Source organism: Malaclemys terrapin, chromosome 7 (genome assembly GCF_027887155.1).
Source record: "Malaclemys terrapin pileata isolate rMalTer1 chromosome 7, rMalTer1.hap1, whole genome shotgun sequence".
Lineage (NCBI taxonomy): Eukaryota > Metazoa > Chordata > Testudines > Emydidae > Malaclemys > Malaclemys terrapin.
Genome location: NC_071511.1, coordinates 125,825,532 through 125,845,307, shown reverse-complemented (window position 1 = coordinate 125,845,307; position 19,776 = coordinate 125,825,532). Strand labels below are relative to the sequence as shown.

General features: G+C 49.7%; 1 protein-coding gene across 1 annotated transcript in view; it reads left to right on the top strand.

The window, feature by feature from the left end:
- The window catches only part of FBXW4 (F-box and WD repeat domain containing 4), a 96,796-nt gene that overhangs the window by 23,337 nt on the left and 53,683 nt on the right, over positions 1 to 19,776 (top strand). The window contains exons 3-5 of the mRNA XM_054035170.1: positions 645 to 830; positions 1,369 to 1,501; positions 4,045 to 4,139. Coding sequence (XP_053891145.1) covers positions 645 to 830; positions 1,369 to 1,501; positions 4,045 to 4,139 — 414 coding nt within the window. The remainder of the gene's footprint in view (positions 1 to 644; positions 831 to 1,368; positions 1,502 to 4,044; positions 4,140 to 19,776) is intronic.

Genomic DNA, 19,776 nt, shown 5'->3' with positions numbered 1-19,776 from the left:
CACGGGTGTCCCGACCCAAAATGGGATCATGGAGCGGGGGAGGGAAGTGTCACAGAGTTGTTTGGGTGGGGCGGTGTCACAGGATTTCCACCCTCATTTCTGTGCTGCCTTCAGAGCTGGGCTCTGACCGTTCATTAGCTAATTTAATAAAGCCACGATCCAAACTACTTTGTCTTCCCTTTTGTTCTCTTATCCTGAATTAAAACTGGTTGCTTTTTCTTATTGAAAACTTGTAGAAAAATGTAGAGAGTTAATTAAATTGCAGCGGGGAGAGACCCACTGAGATAGGCCAGAGGAGTCTGTGGGGAAGCTGGATGTTCACTTGACTGCATGGATGTGGAGGAAGGAAGAGGAACTCAAAGGCCATCTCAGAACAAAACCTACCCCTGCAAAGAGGCCATGGGAGTCCTAAGTATTTCATATCTAAGCCTCTAGATTCCTTAGCCAGCCCCTCTTCCAAAGACTCCATTCTTGGCCTCTTCCTCAGGTCTGGTCAGAAAGAAGCCACTGACATGCTCTGGCATGTATTGAGAAGTGTACTTGTTTCCTGGCTGTGACGCTATACTCAGACCTGTGCTCCTGGGAATATGTCCCGGGGTGGCCAGCAGCTGTCTGATCTGTTTCCCTTGTCATTGTCTCTGCAGCCTGATGCCCTGGATGCATTTAGATGGCGAGTATCTCTACCTGTCCCAGGCAGAAGACATCCGGGCCTACCGGTTTCGTCCAGACAGTACTGGCCTACAACGCCGTCCTCAAGCCATCTTCTCCGGCCACCAGGAAGATGTGTGTCGATTCGTTCTCGCCAGCTCCCACATAGTCAGTGGAGGAGGGTAAGCTCAGTGCCGTGGGGGGCCAGGGCTCTTCAGCTGCCCCAGTAGAGGAATTAATTTTCTAAGCACTCTGGATAAATCTGTTTCAGAGCAGAACAGTGTGTTTGCCATCCAGTGCTCCATGTTCCACCATATTTAACTTCCTTGCACGGCTCTTTTCCTGCCAGTTTGATTTGCTTCTTCCCGAAAGAGACCTCTCCAGGGGTAGAGCACAGTCTCATGCTAATGACCTGTTCAAGCCTTGATCTCTTTGCAGATGCTGCCGATAAGGGGGCTAAGCAGTGCCGATTTTGCCAGGGATTTTAATATATATTTCTTTCCTTTGCAATAATGGTGACTGTAAGGACAATGCGTCTCGACCGTCGAGGGGCATGATATTCGGAACTGGGCATTCACTAGCTATAGTTGTGCACACAAACAACTTGCATCTACCTGGTCTTTAGCAAATGAAAAGACCTAGTTTATAAGATGCTCATCTTTTGGTACCTGACCGTGGTAGTACTAATGATGACTTCCCGCTCGGGGTTTTATTTCACAGTGATGGAAATATCATCCTCTCTAAAGTCCATGGCTCCTTCAGCATAAAGTTCTCTGCGCACGAGCAGGAGGTGAACTGTGTGGATTGTCAAGGGGGCATCATCGTGAGCGGCTCCAGGGATAGAACAGCAAAGGTGAGCAAGCGTCGTGTCCGGCACTGCACGTGCTGTTGCAGAGAGGTGAGCTGTGAGCTCTGCGTGTGTTTAAAGGCGGGTTGAATGGGACCTTGAACCCTGCACTTGCCTCTCTGGGTTGGGAGCACAATAAACCTTGCTTAGGTTTCTGGAGAGCCGCTTGCAATGTCAGCCCACCAGGAAAGGGGTCCAGCAGGAGTTGGGGGAACTAGCCACTGGCTTGAAAGGTGAGATGGGGGTAGTAACAGAGGGTCAGACCAGATGGACTTACGAGGGAGTTTTGGCTTGGCCTTATAATGCTGTTGTAACATGTATTTCCCTTTCTGTTTGTCGCTCTCCAATTTCATCCCAAGCGTCCGGGACAGTCTCTCTTTTGTGGGCTCTTTATGGCGTTATTCCAAGCTATCAAAAGCTGTTTCCTAGGATATGTTTTTTGTAAAAAGACATGAAGTGTGCAGAGCCAGCCAGGACCCATTTTTTGTCTTTCAGTGACTTTCATATCAAATTGGAGCCATTTAGCTAGTGCGTGCTAGGCCTAGGCTCCTTGAGGCTGGGACTCGTTATTCTCCTAGCACTCTGCCCTGATCGTGCAGTGCTGTGTTGATGGATGGAGCTAGAGAAGAATTCCCCAGAGTGGTGGTCAGTTGAGTTTTAAATGTCCCAAGTGATGGTGCTCGCGGCCCTTCCCCTGGGAAGCTGTTCCACGGGTTGAAAAGCTCTCGCTCTCTAGATGTTTCTCCTGATATGCAGGTGATCATACGAGCAGGACGTGTAAAGATTATTCAATTCCTGTTTTTCATGATTGGGCCTTTGCCCCGCCACTATCTTGTGCATCTGGTCTGGATCTAAGGTACTTATGTGACCTCCATTCCCTTAGTATGGGAGCATCTCCTAACACCGCTGCAGGATAGGGCAGTGCTGTTACCCCATTTCATAGACGAGGAACTGAGGCCGTGAGGGACCAGGTGGCTTTTCCAAGGTCACACGGGAAGCCTGTGTTAGAACAGGAAATTGAACTTGGGTGTCTCGAGCCCCAGGCTAGCGCCCTGACCCTTGGACCATCCTGTCCCGCTTGGCTTGGCTTGGCTGGCCGCTCTGATGTTGCTAACCCATTGTCGCTCTACGTTCCATAGCTATGGTTTTGTCGAACACAATTTCTGGGCAGAGTTTGCCTCGGCTCGAATGAGTTTGAAGCTGGCCGGGCACCAAACTGTGCTCAAGTAGGACCGCGGGGCCTGTGTTTCGGGCAGCATGGTCACACAGCTCCCATGGGCAGGAGCAGCTCAGACCTCTTATGACCTTGAGAAGAAACTCCCGAAGGTCAAAGAGAATTTAACTTTTTGTATTTTGCCCGGTTCTGCAGCCGGAATGAGCTTGCCCGCCTGACCCTCCCATCTGGCCATAATGGACGGAGTCACTTTGATTTTTAGAGGGATTTTTCTCGTGTGCGTTGTAATTTCTGGCGGCTGGACGGGAATCCGCAGCAGTACTTTAAGGGAGCTCTAAGTGCAGTGGATGCTATTGAGGGCTCTCCGAGTGTTGATTAGAGCTAAGCTCCGAGTAGCTGCTAATGTACATTCCTCCCTGATAGGCACCAGATAGCACGCTCTGAGCAATATTTTTAACCTGTAGGAGATAGGGACGCCTGAAAAGAGTTAAGCTTTTCTGCTGCTTTTGCTGACACTAGGTGCTAAATTCCCTGCTGACGGGAATAGCCTGCAATCCTGGGCATTATCAACAAACAAACAAACACGGCACCCCCGCCTTTGAAGTCTCTAAGTAAAACATTGGGCATGGGGAGAAAAAGGGAGCTAAGGGCTAGAGTCCAGAGAGCCATCCAAGCTGAGGAGGGGGAGGGGGCTTGGGGATCAGGGGGCTCTGGCAGAACCCCACACTTTGCTCCAACTGTTCATCTCTAGGGAAGGCCAGGGGTGCGGTGGATGGCAAGGGTGAGTCAGTGTAAGGGGAGCATGTGTTGGGGGAGGGGAGGGGATTCTTCCGGGCTGCTGGGAGGTCAAGGGCCTTGCCCTCTCTGCATGTCTATTGTTTGAAGATACCTAGGGGGTGGGCTTAAAAAGCCGGGCCTACGGAGATGGGTCTATACGGGAGCGCAAATGAGACAAGCCTGCAATTAATTTCCAAGCGAGTACAAATGGAAATACTCAGTTATGACCCCCCCCCCCCCCCGGAGAACAAGGTGGTATTTGAACATACCCTGATCTAGTTGCTCTGGAAGCTGTGCACGGCACGCTCTGTAGTACCAGGTCCCTGCCCTGAGGAGCTTGCAGCGTAATTTTGGCTGTTCCACGGCGTGGAGCTGATGATCAGCTGGGCTGGGGCTGTGAGAGGATCAGAGTCTGGCAGTAAAGTCGCTTGGGGACACAGTTGAGGCCTGTGCTTTTCCTGCTGGTGCAATTGTATGACTGAGAGTTCATTCAGAAGATCAGGGAGGGGGTGGTTCTCTTCAAACACAGGCTTGGATGCCTGTACCCTTCCCTGCCTGCTTCTGGGTGACCTGATTTAGCACCTCTCTGTCTCTCCAGGTTTGGTCCCTGTCCTCTGGCAGAGTTGGGCATTGTTTACACACGGTGCAGACTGAGGACCGGGTCTGGTCCATCGCCATTAGTCCATTATTAAGGTAATCAAGACCTTTATTAGTCATTTTAACAGGTACTGCTTAACTTCCTCCCTGCCCCCCCCCCCCCCCCATCCCCTGGTACTCTGGATTTGCAAATATATCCAAGATAGTGGTGCAGTTGTCTAGGAACTTGATAGGGGTGGGGGCAGATGAGGAGGGAATAGGCCGACTTCGAATCACTGTAGCCCTCCATGGGGGCAGAAGTCTTAGGGGAGTATGCTCAGGTCACCTCCCACCAGAACCATGTGGTCCCAGCCTTGAACGTGACTCTGTAGAAATGGCCCCTTGGTGTTCCATCCCTGTCTGCTCCCTTGTTCACTCGCCGAGTGAGAGCCGCTCAGCTTTACACGCAGAGCTTGTGTTTTCCTCCTCTCAGCCCAGATGGCACTGTGGAGAAACAAGGCAGATCCTATCCTGTGTCCTGCGCTCTGACTCCAGCCTCTTGTCCGCTGACAAGCGAAGCAGAAAGGGGTCCTCTGGGCCTGTGGAGCCAGTGAGCTCAGTTGGCTTGGGAATGGAGCAAATTGGATAGGGAAGGTCGTTAATGGAAAGTAAATGGAATGCGAAGATGCTGTTTTCCAGCTGCTCTTCTGAACTTAACCCTGCTCCTGAGCGTGCAGTTGAGGCCTTAGGATTGTCACTGTTCAGTAGAGGATGTCAAGATGTTGCGTACAGCAGCGAGTGTAGAAGCTGCAGCCTCTTCCAATCTACTGATCAAAGAGTCTGAGCCTCCCATTTCAGAGAAGGTGGAATGATGATAAACTCAGAGAAACTGAACCTGTGTCCAGTAAATCGTCGAACTGGACTGGCAGTGAACTGCCATGTGTAGGTGCTGTTGAGTTGGCCTTGATGTCATCCCTCCTGCAGGAGACATGCCTCCTTTCCTGTCCCCGGGAGCGACCGGATAGAGCTGCTAATAATGCCCGGATGGTGTCTATAGACCTAAATGATCCCAAATTACTCTGCAGACTGTGGACCGTATTGTGCACTGAGCTCTATCCCATGTGTTCCCGTGTCCCCATCGCAACGGACACTGCACCCTGCGATGCTCTGTTGGGCTCTGCCATCCCTGAGTTTCAATGGGATGAATTTTAGGCCAGCCCAGTGCTAGGAATTTCCCGTGAGAACTTGTCCTCATTAGGTTTCCAAGCCAGTTTTGCAGCTCCCCATCCATTTTACGTGGGGTGGGTCTTGGGGGGGTGATGGAGCTGAACCTCCTGCCCAAGTGAGCTTCACCTGTGCCTAGTTCCATGACGCTTTGTGTGTGTGTGTGCAGGCCGCTCTCTGAGCCATCCACAGTCGTATCAGTGGTGACCAAGGCACCCGTGCTGGCCTCCAGTCTCTCGGCAGGGGCCTGGGTGGTTTTCCCTTCAGACGGCATCTGTTGGTCCTTCTGCCGTGGCTGGGCAGAGCTATGCAGCGGGCTGCTGTATTCTCCTAAGTGATGACCTGTGGAGCTGGCCTCTTGTCAGGACACTGTCTCCTCTCGCCGGCGCGCATACACTCGTGCACGCTCTCTGTCACAATATTTACCTAGCGTCTTTCTCCCCCCGCTGGGTGACAAATGGGCGGCTGCAGAGCAGCTACCCCACAAACGAGTGGGCTCGGATCACTCGCTCGTTTCATGAGACCGCGAATCCCGCCAGCCTCCCCTCTCGCTGCCCCTCCATATATTTTTTTTTTTTTTTAAGAATTAGAGCCGATTAGCCACGTCATTAATTCTTCAATTTGACGGCTGATATAGCAGGGCCCGAAACACACTGCTGACCCCGCATAATGGAAACCCCGCTCCTTAACACATTGACGATGGGAGAAGTTAATTAAAATTCCACAGAGTGAAGGTGTCGGCTAACCTATAAACCTGTCGCTTTTAAGAACAAATCGCTGCCATCCTAGAAGAGAGAGGGGATCAGAGCAGGGGCAGGCAGGAGGGTACGGGAGTGGGGGAGCAGAAGCAGGGGAGATGGATTTTCACTAATAAACGTATTGTTCGCTGTTTAATGAGCATGTATCTAAAATCGTCTCTGATCTCTAGCCAGGCCAGCTATTGGGGACTTGTCCCTGCCTGAGCCGTTGGGATCCTGTACTTCCCTGCTTTACATGCCCAGCACACCTGGTCTAAAGAGTCTGCATTGTTGAGCTGAAGAGGGCAGGGAGGACTCAGGATAGAACTTGGGTAGTGCCGTTCGTCAGCCATCCCAGATACTGCACGTTCTTTCCCCGATTCTCCCGTCTCCCACACTGAGTGAAATCAGGAGCTCCTCCATAGAAGTCAGCAGCTACCCCGGTGTGCAACCGATGCAAGATCAGAATCTGGCCCTCTGTGTCGGGCAGCCGGCACTGAAGTGCAACCAGGCCCTTCTATGGTGGAACACAGAAGCTTTTTAACCACGCGAAGCAGGAGTGCACAACAGCTAGGACAGGAAGCAAAGAATGCCACCAAATCAACTTGAAACTGCCAGGGAATTCAGACAGAATCCAATTTCTTAAACTGGAAGTTGGCCAGGCCACAGGAGTTAAAACCCCAACCATTGGGAAAAGCACCACGGATTCTTTAATAACCACCATCAGTCAGCACTTCAGTTTCCCATTTTGCTTTTCTGTAGCCTAGTTCTTTTGGTCTCCTGCCTCTGAAGCATCAGAGATGGTCACAGCTGGAGATGGGCTGCTGGACAGGGTGGCCCTGAGCATTCTTTTGTCCATGTGCTTTCCTGGCTGGTTGTTGCTCACATGGGCAGGGTCTAGCTGACCACCCTGTGTGGGATCAGGAAGGCATTCCCCCCCAACCCCCCCGGTCGGCTTGTCAGTGACCTCAGGGGTTTTTCACCTTCCTCAGCAGCGTGGGGTGCAGGTCAATTGCTGGGATTATCTGGACATATCTCACTTAGTCATTTCCCTGCCATTGCAATTCGTAAATGCACCCACTCTTTTTCTGTAGTTAAAAAATAAAAATCTGACCTTGGGACCCTGTCTGCTCAACAGTGCAGCCCACTCGAAATGAGGAAAGCTAGAGTGACCAGATGGGTGCCACAGTGTATCAATGTGTTTCTTTACGTCTAAGTTCTCCGCAGTCATGAGTTTTCTTTGCTCCCTAGGAGAACTGCACGTGATCTGATAAAGGGCATTCAGAGGTTCTACATCTTCTGCTGGAACTTCCTAGAATCATAACTTCTTTGGGAGTCAAAACAGAGATCCCTCCCTGTACGGTAGCTTCAGTGTGTGCCGTCGGGAGTGGTGCTGTACTGGGGAGGTGGGGTTAGCTGTGTGAGTGGCTACTGACGAGCTCTGTATGTAAAGTGGTGTCCTTAAGTGGAACTGGATCAGGCAGGAAGTTAGTCCCATCTGTGGGGAGCAAGGAAATGTTACAAGTGTCTCAATCCTGCTGGTGCTGCTCACATGAATTGTCCCGGGGAGCTGGAGTAGGCCCTCGATTTGGAATGCGCTAGCACCCTGGAGCTGGGGAAATGGCCTGAAAAGCACCATTCGTAGAGTAAATAGGAAGTGGCAAAGAAAAGCAGATTCTCCAGGCGATGGTGTGAATGGCCCCTGTGTCTCACTACTGCACTTTGCTCCTCATAACTTCTTCCCTGTATCATTGAGCGTGAGGTGAAAAGGCTCCCTTGTTATACTGAACTCCCTTCTAGGACAGCAATTCAAATCCATCCTCAGCAGGTGGCAATTCGAAGTTCTAGCCTTCTGGTGGCAAGCAGGTGGCCTGCCTGAAGAGCGTGTGGGGTGGGCTCCTAAGCAACTTACCAGCGAATGGAGGTCCACACCCCAAACCCCACTATCACAGCTGGCACCTCCTGGCCCTCTTGTTGGCAACTTCAGCAGAGAAGATTAAATGGGCTATGGATGTTTCCTTGCCTTCCTGGGCCTGAAGAGGGTCCTCCCAGAATTGGGGTGAGGCCCGCTCGCTGCACATTGTGGGGTACATTATGCTAGTGCTGCCTGGCCTAGATCTGTTCGGTGGATGAAGAGGACTTTGGTCTTCAGGGATATCAATTAAGCACCTTTTTAAAAAAAAAAAAAAAAAGATTTATTTAGGAAGTCTGAACAAGTTCCCAAATCCTTGCCATGTAAATACCAGAAACAAAACAATCATTGCAGCAATTAGTTTTTGTTTAAAGAGACATTATAGGGAATATAATCCTCCTGTCTTGATCAGGTTGTCCCCGTATTATAGAGTGAGCCTGTACAACACCTATAATATGTCATTTCTAGTGCTGTTTATTAAATCATGCACCTATTAACTGCATTCAGTTTACTGCAACTCCTCCCCACAAAAGTTTTGCACCTGTTCTGTCAGGGGTGGTCCCACACTCAGGCAACAAGTAAAGAATCCACATTTTTAATGCTGGTTTAGTCTTCTATGTGATTATTTTTACAACATCTGCAATTAAATACAGATTTTTCAGTTCTCTGTTTGTGACTGACTATTTGGGTAACCCTCTTTTTTTTTGATGCACATGGAACTATATGTTCAGCTGTGTGACTTCCTCGTTGTCATGCCATACTCGCATTCTAGTGGTAAGACCAGCTTCACAATTGTGGAGCTCCCTAACAAAGTTATATGGGGTAAAGGAATTGCACCCCATCACCTTCGGTCTCCTCTCCCTCACCTTCTCTGCACAATCTCTCCTCTTGCATTCAGTACAGCCAGCATCTCTGCTGGTCAGTGCCCTGAGAGCAGGAGAGAGCACAGTCATGTGGCACCTTTGGGACTTTGGGGGTGTCCCATAAGGTGGGAGCCCCACTGGACTGCAGCTTTGAGGGCTCCCAAAAGCTGGCTCTCCACTACGATAGCTAACACAGCAGTTAAGGTTGCAAAGGTGCTTCCACTCTAAACCCCTCTCCCCAGCCGCTCGTAACTTACTGCGAATTCATTTGCCTTTTGAACTCTGTAATGTGCGTGTTACGTTTTTCATTTAACGCTGCTTACTGTGGTGACTTATTTGTGTTTGGGGACCAGTCCAAGTCTGCATGAAATGGACCGATTCAAATTTGCAAAGTGAATCCAAGCCTCTAGGGTTTCCAGTGGAATAGCTGCACCTTCATGCTTCATGTCTCCCAGAGGTGAGGGAAGCCAGAAAAGAGAAGCGCTCACTGTGCACTGTTTGATTTGGGGCTAAGTTTATGGAGAAAACCGGTGTCAGTGCCTGGCGTTTATGGCTTCAGAAACACAGGGTTTGCAGTGTGTGTTGTGCTGTCTAAATGCACCTTTCTTGAGGAGAGCCTGACTGCAGCTCAGTCCTTTTTTTATGACGGAGAGACTTGTAAAGTGGAAAAAGAGGTAGTGGACTCCGAAAAGAATTCCACTTTTATTCGCAGTGATTCCGAAATCCTTTGGCACTTATTTTCTAAGAAGTACTAGGTTTCAAATCCCCTTTTATCCAAACCAATCCCTTCCTTTCCTTCAGTGTTTGCCTTCTAGATTTTAAACAGTTTGGGCCAGGGAGAACTGTCCTCTGTTGTCCTCTCCAAGCATGCTGGCACTTAACAAGCACACGGATGATTACACTGGTACAGCTGCATTTTCAAAAATGCCTCCAATGCGTCAGGTGCGGTTCTGTGCTTGCAGGCTAAGGCAGGTGCAAAACTGTGGGTGGAGCTGATCACCTTTGTTTAAAATTCTGGCTGCCTGATAGCACCTATCCTCATGCTGCGCGGGGGTAAATGTGCATCCCAAAGAGAAGTCAGGAACATGCGTAAGGCTTCAGCAGTGATTCTGGAGTGTGAAACATTTTCTTTCAGATTTTTTTATTTAAACTTCACATTGTTTGGAATAATTGTGACTGATTTGTAATGGGTGCCTGGCAGAATTTCTGAGGGGTAAAAGAGTCTGATCCTGAACAACCCACTGGAGGTAGGAATTTTGCCCACGTTTGGATATCACAATCAGGGCCATAATGTGTAGCTTATTAATCTTGGAAGGAAAAATCTGGCTGACGAGTTTTTTTTTTTTTTTTTTTATATTAAATGCCATCTCTTTCTCTCCACAAAATATATATGTATGGAATGACAGGAAAAGCATCCCTGAATATAAAGGGAAACTGAAAAGCTTTGCATAAAATTAAAAACCGTTCATATGATTTGTATGGCATCTGATTCTAATTAATCAGTGGGATCAGAGAGCTCTGGAACCATGGCAAGGCCTAGCAAGACATGAACGACTGACTAAATGTAAAGACAAAACAGCTGGATGTTCGTTCTTCTTTTAATTTACCTGCCAAGACCTATGTTCTGGATCCTGTGCCAGGGCTGATGGTCTAAAGCAGGACAGGAAACCAAAAGGAAAAGGGCAGAAGTTTGGGTTGAGCTGATTAAGTGGAGGAGTTGTGTAATGTACATGTATTGGAAGTTTGTAGCCGATGTGCGTGTGTGTGTTTCTTACTGAGGTGAGCTCTGACCTGAGGTAAGGGTAGATGCAGCAGAAGGCCCTTTGTGACTTGAATGATTTGACATCTCTGTCCGATACACTGTTAAGTTTGTGTCAGGGTTGGATGGATACGCACGTGCGCCCCAGAGCCAAACATGTGCAGTGACGCTCTCTCCTGACTTCCCAAAGGCCATTCAACTAGAACCAAGTTCTTCTAAAGTTTACTCCTTGTACTGGCGTATTTCTATGGTGCTTTTCACTGTTTGCATTTGGGCACCTGGCTAAAGGCTCCTTTATTCATTCGTCATTTAATTTTTGCGTGGCTCTATTAATCCTACTTGACTCCACCTCAGCTGGAAGCTTGTCTGAAATGATCTATTCTTTTGGTATCCCAAAGCTTCTCAATTAACCAGGTGTAAATCAATGGAGCTATTCTGACGATTCCCAACAGCTGAGGAACTGCTCTTACGGTGCATTCTCCTGTGACTAGTGACTCTGGCAAAATGGCACCACCTTTCTCAGCAGATTTCTCTCTCCGTGTATCAGAATCCGATCTGCTGACTTCGGTAATATTTTTTGGTCACTGTTTCCTACTGCTCCCTCAGCAGAGCAAAAACGGTGGTGGGAGAGGGAGCTGGAGTTTAGGCCGGCTCATGCACCATCATTAGAATTGCTAGCAGAGTCAGCAATGTAGGAAGCGGTGCTCTTGGTTGCACAGGTGTAACCTGGCAGAACGCAGTGTGGTTGTATCGATGGAACTGTGAGGAGAAGTTAGCCTGCAGGAAGAACCCTGCTTGACTGTCAGATCCCCGGTTGGGTTTGCAGAATTGGCAGTTCGTAAAACATCTAACTAATGGTGCTGATTTGCGCTGGAGTCCATGCGGCAGTGAGCATGGAGCGCCAAGATGCTCTTTTGACAGAGTTGTGATGGAGAAGAACCTTGCCCATTGCTTTTCTTTACCTAAGAATAAAATGCAGGAGGTCTTTCAGCTGGTTTTCTCTCTGCTTCTCCCTTCGGGCTAAAATGGTGCTCTCCAGCCCACATCTGTGTGCTCTGACCCTGCTCACCTTATGTTGGAAGGAATCGCTTAGGTTTTGGTGAGACCGAGTCTTGTTCCATTTTCTTAATTAGTGTGTGAGATTGATTCCCTATTTTGCTTTCTCCACTTGAGTGAACACACATACATATGAGTTCCCTCTCCTCCTTCCTCCAAACACGCACACACCTACAGATGCCCACTTATGCATTTTGCTCCTGCCTTACCTTTTTAATTCATAGCTCCCTCCTGCCATCCTTCCTGTAGCTGCCGAGGTTCTACCATTGCAGCCTTTGGGTGCTACGATAATATTTACTATTACAAGTGTTGCGGAAATTAGTACATCAGGTGTCTGTTTTGGATGGGTTTCACTGTATCAAGCGGGTAGCTGAATTTATCCAATGCCTCCATTTCTAATTCAGTGCAGTTGCGTGTTATATTGAGGGTATTTTTGTTTCTTCCTTGGTGCTTAAGGGGGAAGTCTGTTTCCGGGAGCTGGGGGGGGGGAGTATCTTTGCTGTATAACGTACAAAGTAGTATAAGAAAGGAGAAAATGCGACTGTCTCATTTTCTCGGGTCACATTGATTACAGTCCAGGGGTCTGGCAGTCCTATGTCTTCCAGTTTCTATTTCCAATTTGTGATCTTTGTCTTCTTTGTCCAAACTTCTAGGGGGAGAGAAGGTAATTTTCCTGGACCTTGGCTGCTATTTACTTTTGCTTGGCTGTACAGCGTGCCTTTGTTTTTCCACCTTTGATCAGTGTCCTGCCGACAGATAATTTAGCAATTGCATCCCAGGGTGGAAGTGTGGAGTTAATGTTAAAATTAGTTGTTTTTCCCTCCCCCCCCCAACTTCTCTGGCTGATGAAGCAGAGAAGGAGGTGAGGGGGGCCATAAATTCTAGGACTGGCGATTCTGCTTCTTGCAGAGAAACGGGAGCCTCTGATGTCTCTCCAGCACTTTCATTAACATTTAAATTAAGGGTTTGTTTTTCAGGCGGCTTCAGAGTCACAGCCCTTTCATGGCCTGACACATGCAAGGCTGCTATCTCTCTTGCTTGCAAGCCGAGTGTACAATAGTAATCATGGCTGTATTTTCTGATCTTCCTCTGGGGAGGGCAGCGACCTGACAAGCTGCGCCAGAGGTTCAAAGAGAATCGGAGCCAGACCTGCAAAGGTAGATGAGCAGCAGGATGCAGGTTTCACTCCTACAATTAAAGACTGTGTTGTCTGTTCCCCTCCCCTCTGCTGCTGTGTGAGAACCCCAGGTGCAAATGCCTGTAACCAGGTTCAGCTCCTGGTGCTCTCCTCCCCAGCAAGTCCTGGGGAGCCTCTCGAGGACGTGAGTTCTCACCTCGAGGTGGGAAGTCACGCTGCAATGTCCTTGATTACCATCTTGGTCTCCTTTGTAAAAAATAAAAATCCAGGGGAGCTGGAGGCTGGTGTGTGTTCTGCTGGTGGTGGTAGCCACGCGGGGGGGTTGTGGTGGGGGCAGGCTGTTAAGGGAAGAATTATTGGGGGTCCTCTGGGACTCCACCTTTGTGTTCTGTGCTGTTCCGGAGGGCGTGTGTGTGCCGTGAAGCTGTACAGTGTGGCTGTGGCACACGAGTTGATTGTCACTGAAGCAGGCGCAGGGCTCTGCAGGAGATTTGGCTGCTGTAAAAGCAAGGAGGGCTGCCCAGTCAATGATTTTCCAGCGTAGTAACAGGTCCTCGCTGTGAGTCTAAAATGCTGATCTTTAGGAGCGTCTGGGTGACCTTCAGACCTTCCTCTCCCCTGGGTTGTCCCTGCCACACCAAGTGCCATCTGTAAGCGGGCAGTGTTGGGAAACCCATGTACCGTGAGTTCTCAGCCTGCAGTTCTAGGTGACCTGATCGGATGCCCTTGCATACAACACAGTGGTTTACAGTAAAACCCGAGGTGAAAGCTGCCAGCTTGCTTGGTGCATGTGCTTGGGAGATGGAGTTAATACTCCCCTTGTCTGTGATTCATCTGGGGCAAGGGGCATGCAGAGCTGGAGCATACGGCCAGTAGGGTACCGCTCCGTGAAGACCTGGCTCAGGCGCTGGACTGATCTCTACCGCCAGGGCTCCTCCAACCTCTGTCACAGTGTGGGCCATGACTCGTGGACGCCACCCTGCCCATTCGCTGCCCTGCGTGTGAACGGGCAGCTTCCCTGCAGCAGCTTCAGCTGAGTGATATCAGGGAAGGGTTGCATCCTTTCTGGAAAAAGCAACAGAGGGTCCTGTGGCACCTTTGAGACTAACAGAAGTACTGGGAGCATAAGCTTTCGTGGGTAAGAACCTCACTTCTTCAGATGCAAGATCAGATCCTTTCTGGAAACCGCCAATCACACTGCCTGCTTTTGCGCTTCCTTCCCCCTTCCTTTCCCAGCAGCTCTGGTCTCTCTCCCTGCCCTGCATGTGCTTCCCTGCAGTCTGGTCCTCCTCTCCTTGGCACCCAGCACACGCAGCACGGTGCTCCTCTCTGGCTGGTCGCTCCTGGTGGGTGGGTAGCAGCTGCACTCCCAGTGCTGGTTCCAATCCCCGTTTCCTCTCCTCTCCTCTTTGTGCGCTGGTGGCCACTTAATGAGAGGCAGCGAGGCTGACTTCTGCTCAGTCCCTGCTCCGAGGAGACTTGTTGAAGCAGCTGGGAATGGGGACAGCGTTGTGCAGCCTGCCAGCTCTCCGTAGATCACAGCTTCAGAACTATAAGGCTTAGAATTTGATAGTAATTACTTGTAATAGGGTAGAACCAAAGATGTGCAAGGTGGTGTACAAATGCATAAGAAGGTACAGTCGGTGCCCTAAGATCTTATATTGCCACCCCTTCTTCCCCTTCTCTTCTTTCCCCCCGCCCCCTTAGCTGGCAGCAGTAGTAGACTATCCTCCTTTGTGGACTGCCCACCGAAGACTAGTTCAGTCTAAAAGCAGACACAGGGTGGGGGAAAGTGACCCAGCATACAAGTAAAAAGTGTTCAGGGCGGTGGGAGGCTCATGGCTTTATTGGTATGAATGTTTGAAAATAGATATTTGACTGATTTCTTGTAGCTGTTGTGACAGAAGAGGGTCTCGAGGTGGGACCTGAATGGGGGAGAGCGATGGCGTGGGATAGCGTTCCATGCATGGGGAGGCAGAGGGAGAGAAGGGTTGGGTGGCACCAAGGAACAAAATGCAATGTGAAAGCAAGATCTTCAGGGGTGGAGAGTCTCACTTGCTAGCACAGTGGGGTTCATTCAACACTGTGACTTGCAGCACAAAACCCGTTTGAGGGACGTTGTCAAGATACAAAATCATTTACTCAAAGAAGCTTTCCCCTGAAGCCAGGAAACGCTATAATTGTCCATTCTGGGTTAGTTTTTTAACCCGTGTCTTAGCCCTGCTCTGATCCGGGCTGGCAATTCCTGTGAACATTTCAAGCACTCGGAGTGGACTGGATTGAAGTTACCTGTATGACTAGCAGTGGCGCACAGCCTAGTGTTCAGAGCATGTGCTATGTTGCCAAGTACTGTGTGAGTAACACAGCTCTTAAGTGTAGATGATTTTATTATCATCGATACTAAGAACTGTAGAGCTGAGGGCTGGAACGGACCTGTTAGCCTGTGCATCCAGGCCTGGAATTCACAGTTCGTGATTGTTTCTTACTGCATATTCAGGTGCTTCATTCAGTCTAATAGATGACTCCAGTGACGGGGCTTCCGCCGCATCCCTTGGGCGACAGTTCTACCAAATTGGTAGCTCTCATCATTCAGAAAGGTTTCCTGATATTTATCCTAAGCAGAACTTCATCCCATTGCTGCATGCACCACCATAACCCCGTCCTCTCCTTCCTGGAGGCCTCCAGCCTCGTAGGCTGAGAGAGAGTTGTTGTTCAGCCAGTTATACCTCTCCAGGGCTCCATCTCACATGGTGCTGCGCCCCCCTGCAAAGTGCTAGGTCAGTGAAAGGTAATCAAGTCCTTGGGCATGGGGGATGCCCAGCGCCTTGCAGGATTTGGGCCTTCTGTGCTCGGAATCTAGACTCCTGCGTCCGTCCTTACGCTGGTCCGTTGGCAGCCTGGTTTAAGCCTTGTGGGACCTGACTCTGTTCTTGTTGATGCCAGAGTAAGCCTTTTGACTTCAGCAGTCACACCAGCGCAAGTGCAGTTGGGGTGGAACTCCTGCTAGAATATATATATTATATTCTATATATATTAAAGATCCACTGTAGTTACGGGAGCAGAGGGGAGAAAATGCCTGCCCCTGTTCCCTGCCCCCCAATGCTTCCACCTCCCTCCACATTGTTTCGAAAGGCTTGGTGCATCTTTGATTAGGTGTAGGTCAAAAGAATTTCCACATCGTGACCTTAATAACTGGGGTTGATTGGCAGGCGGTCTGTGGAGAGGGAGCAGCCAGCCCCTTTCATCTCCCTTAATGCCGCTCGGGGACAATGGGCCAGCATATTTTCCTTGTTGTTCCTCATTTGAAAGGGTCTGGTATCTCTACTAGGTACCTGTGACATGGGGGTCTTGATTGGGGTCTCATAAAGGACCCTGTCAGTGTGTCCAAAGGCCAAGAATACAAAGGCAATCAGTGGGTGGGGGTCTCAGCTGACCACTGAAGAAGGGAGGGGAGGATCCTGGAGGCAGTGGAGGGAGAAGCAACCCCCGATGGGAGACCTTAAAGGAGGGCGGGGGGGAGGAGGCGGCCCATTTTTGTCCCGAACTCATCAAGCACATCTGCAGAATTGTCCCAGCTCCTGCCTCCCAGTTTCAAAAGAAGATGATCGTTTGATAAACCGTCCTGATTCACCACTTTCTCACAAGGGAGGGAGACCCACCTTTGACCTCTATGATTTCACATTGGGCCCAGCTTTTCTTCCCCCCACTCCAATTGCTGGAGAAACTTTGAAATGCATCCCTTTCTTTCTCTCTCTCTCTCTCTCCCCCTCTTTCCCTTTAGGTTTTTCCCCTTTCCCCTCCCCCCTTCCCCGCTCTCTCGCTTTGTAAAAAGCAGGCGCGCTGCTTTGGAGTTTCGGCGAGTAATTAGTAAAATCTTTCGGCAGCACAATAAAACGGCAGCGCTTGGCCTGCATATTCCCACCATTTACATACTAGCGGGCATGCGAGAAAACAGGTGGCCTTCCCAGTGCATCGGCGCCTGTGAAAATCATTTGGAAGGCAGGGAGGGAACCCACTCGCTCCGACTAGTTATCGGAATGTGCATGAATATATTAAAATATTTTCACACAATGCTTGTATTTTCCAACGGGAAGAGGCATCTTCTCGATGAAAGGCGGCTGGCCCAGACGGCAGGCCCCTTCAGAAGGGTCTTTCCCACTCGGGGCTTGTTCGCATGGACCAGATAGGAAGGGCGGGTGGGAGGGGGAATGGGCTGCGTCTCCAAAGAGCAAAGCGTTGCGTCTCTTGCCCATTCCTCGTTTTCCAGTGAGCGACTGCAGAGCCGAGTTGTGGGGATTCATGTCACCAGCGGAAAAGTCTGTGGAGGCACAGCGGGTATAAAGAGGAAACCGTTTGTAATGTAGCATATAGCTGATACGTGAAATTCCCTTGCTGTGTCAGGAAATGGCTGAGATGGCTCTGTCCGTCATGGGCAGCATTCGCAAAGTGCCCATCCATAACAGTGAACGTTTTTACAGCGCTTGTTGGCTGCCGTTCTCCTCACTCTACAGAGGTTATTAAGCCACTTGCCCAAAGCAGGTAAGTGGCAGCATTGGCATTAGAACCCAGGAGTTGCTGCCTTCCAGTCCTGGATTCATTAGACCACGTCACCTCTCTGGCAGCGTAACAGGAATTTTGTTAGTGGGTGTTTTGGGTTTAGCTGCGCAGTTCATAGAATCATAGAATATCAGGGTTGGAAGGGACCTCAGGAGGTCATCTAGTCCAACCCCCTACTCAAAGCAGGCCCAATCCCCAGACAGATTTTTGCCCCAGGTCCCTAAATAGCCCCCTCAAGGATTGAACTCTCAACCCTGGGTTTAGCAGGCCAATGCTCAAACCACTGAGCTCCCCCCCCCACATGAACCTACCGATGGAGCGGCTGGGTCTGGTGGAACTCCCTTTCTCGGTCGGCAGGATGAACGTCCTCATGTGGCTTCCATATGTAGCAGGGCGCGAGTTGAAATCCCTTGGCTAGTCTAATTCTGCAAAGGAACAACCTTACTGGATGGCTGTGCTGCCCGCGTAAGCCCCAGTCAGTTGGAGGGAATTCGGGGAAGAACACTAGTAAAAGGGCAAGGGTTGATAGGGACTGAACACTTAAAGAACCAGTGGTAGATCTCTTGGCCAAAGGCAGAGTCTCTGTATGTCTCGAACACTGAGTCTGGCTCTAGGGATTCTGTTACCCTGGTCAGAGATAAAATTGCCCCAACGTAGGCCAGTTGTAGGAGTACCATGGCAGCCTAGTTCAGAGCTCTCCGAGGACGAGGATAGTCTGGGGTGGCTCGAAGGCTGTAACTGGGAGGAATGGGATGAACTTAAGGCGACGTCCGTTGGTTGCAAAGGGCCATGAGCGCCTCTGAAGGAAGGTGCTAGAGAAGGGAAGTGTGGTGGGTACCGTGGAGTCACTGTGTGGGGATGTATCGTAATCCTGTCCCAGTGTCCCGAGTGCCCGTCTCACGAGTGTGTACAGAGACAGCCATCTTGAGGCTCACCTGAGAATGGACGTGCATCCATCCTGCGCTAGTTCTGGTCTGGGGACTTAGACAGCTGCCGATAAGCATAGTGTCTAGGTGCTGCCTACACTCCAGTGCAACCACAATTCATAGATCTCAGAAAGAGCCTCCCTTGCCCCGGACAAATCCACCCCAACGTCCCTCCAAAAAACCTGGGAAACGAGGAGTCTGGCAGAGGACCCAGAAGGTCCTTAAATTGTCTCTGGCCGATGAAATGGGAGCAGCAAGCAAGCTCTGAATCAGAGGCCTCCTCGCGTTGGCTCTGCTCCCGAGCACCTTCCCTTTTTAGAGTAGGGGCTGGTGCTGGAGGGCCTGAATCGACCCCCACTCAGAGAGCCAGCACCCAAGCCATTCCGTGCGGTGAAACCCTCTGCAGGGGGGCTCATCACATTGCCAGCCTCGCTGTAATACATCGAGCAGTCTAAGGTAGAAAAGACCTATGGGAATAGGGCCCTTCCCAGCCAGTTCAGCATCGTCCCTTGTGGTAGATTTCACAGTGCAGAGATCTTAACCCTGCCAGAAAAATTACCAGCATCCAAAGTGGCAGGAGGTTTTACTTTTAAATGATTTTATTCAGACGTTCCCCCTTCCCGCAAACCCTCCCCCTGCTCCCCCCCGCCTTTCTCGGCACTTCTTAAAGAGACAGTGGAAAAAAGAGCTTTGGTTTTTGTTCAGGACGGGGGTTAGAAAGGTTGCAGGGGGCATGTAGCCCTCTCATAGGGGTGTCTTGTCAGGGCGCGGCATGAAGGGCACAAACAGATCATAACCTTTAAATGAAAATGCGGTGGAGGGGAGAGATGAAAGCATTGAAACAAATTAGATACATCTATAGGGGGTGCTCAACTGGAGAAAATTAGCATTTCTTCCTAATTGGAGTGCAGGGCATTCCATTACAGGGTTTCATTACAAGGAAGGAGAGGGCCCGGGGCCTCTTAAGGGAATTTCATTCCCCTTGTTTGTTCTTCTAAAAGTAAAAATATATTTGGGAGAGAATCAGGGAGTGGGGGCAGGAGTGAGTTTGTCTGAGTTAGGGCTTTAAAAGTACATCAGGGGGTGGTAAGTGTTAGATCCCGGTGCATGGGGAGCAGCGTGCAGAAGAGAAATGGAGACAGATCTTAAAGGCCCTGCCTCTTATGGGCAAAACTTGAAAAATAACCTGTTAGAGACTTAGGCTGGTAAAAAAAAAAAAAAAAAAAAAAAAGAGAGCGAGAGAAAAAAAAGCTCTTCACACCAAATAGTTAGTCTCTGCCCCAAAGAGTTTACAGCTAAAGGCCTTGTCTGTCTTCAAAGTGCACTGGTTTGACTAAAGGTGTGATTTTTTTTTTTTTTTTTTTTTTTTTTTTTTTTAAACAGAGTTCATTTTAAATTAACAAAAGCCTGGCTTAAATCGAACTCCGTTCCCCCGCTGCTTTTCACTTGTTCAGGTAACGGTTTAAGTCATCCCTTTTGTTAAACCACTGCAAATTTGTCTAGAGATGGGGCCTTTCTGTTGGATGTGACATGACCAGGAGTGGCAGGTGAAGGGTTACAACATGGAGATCACATAGGTGGC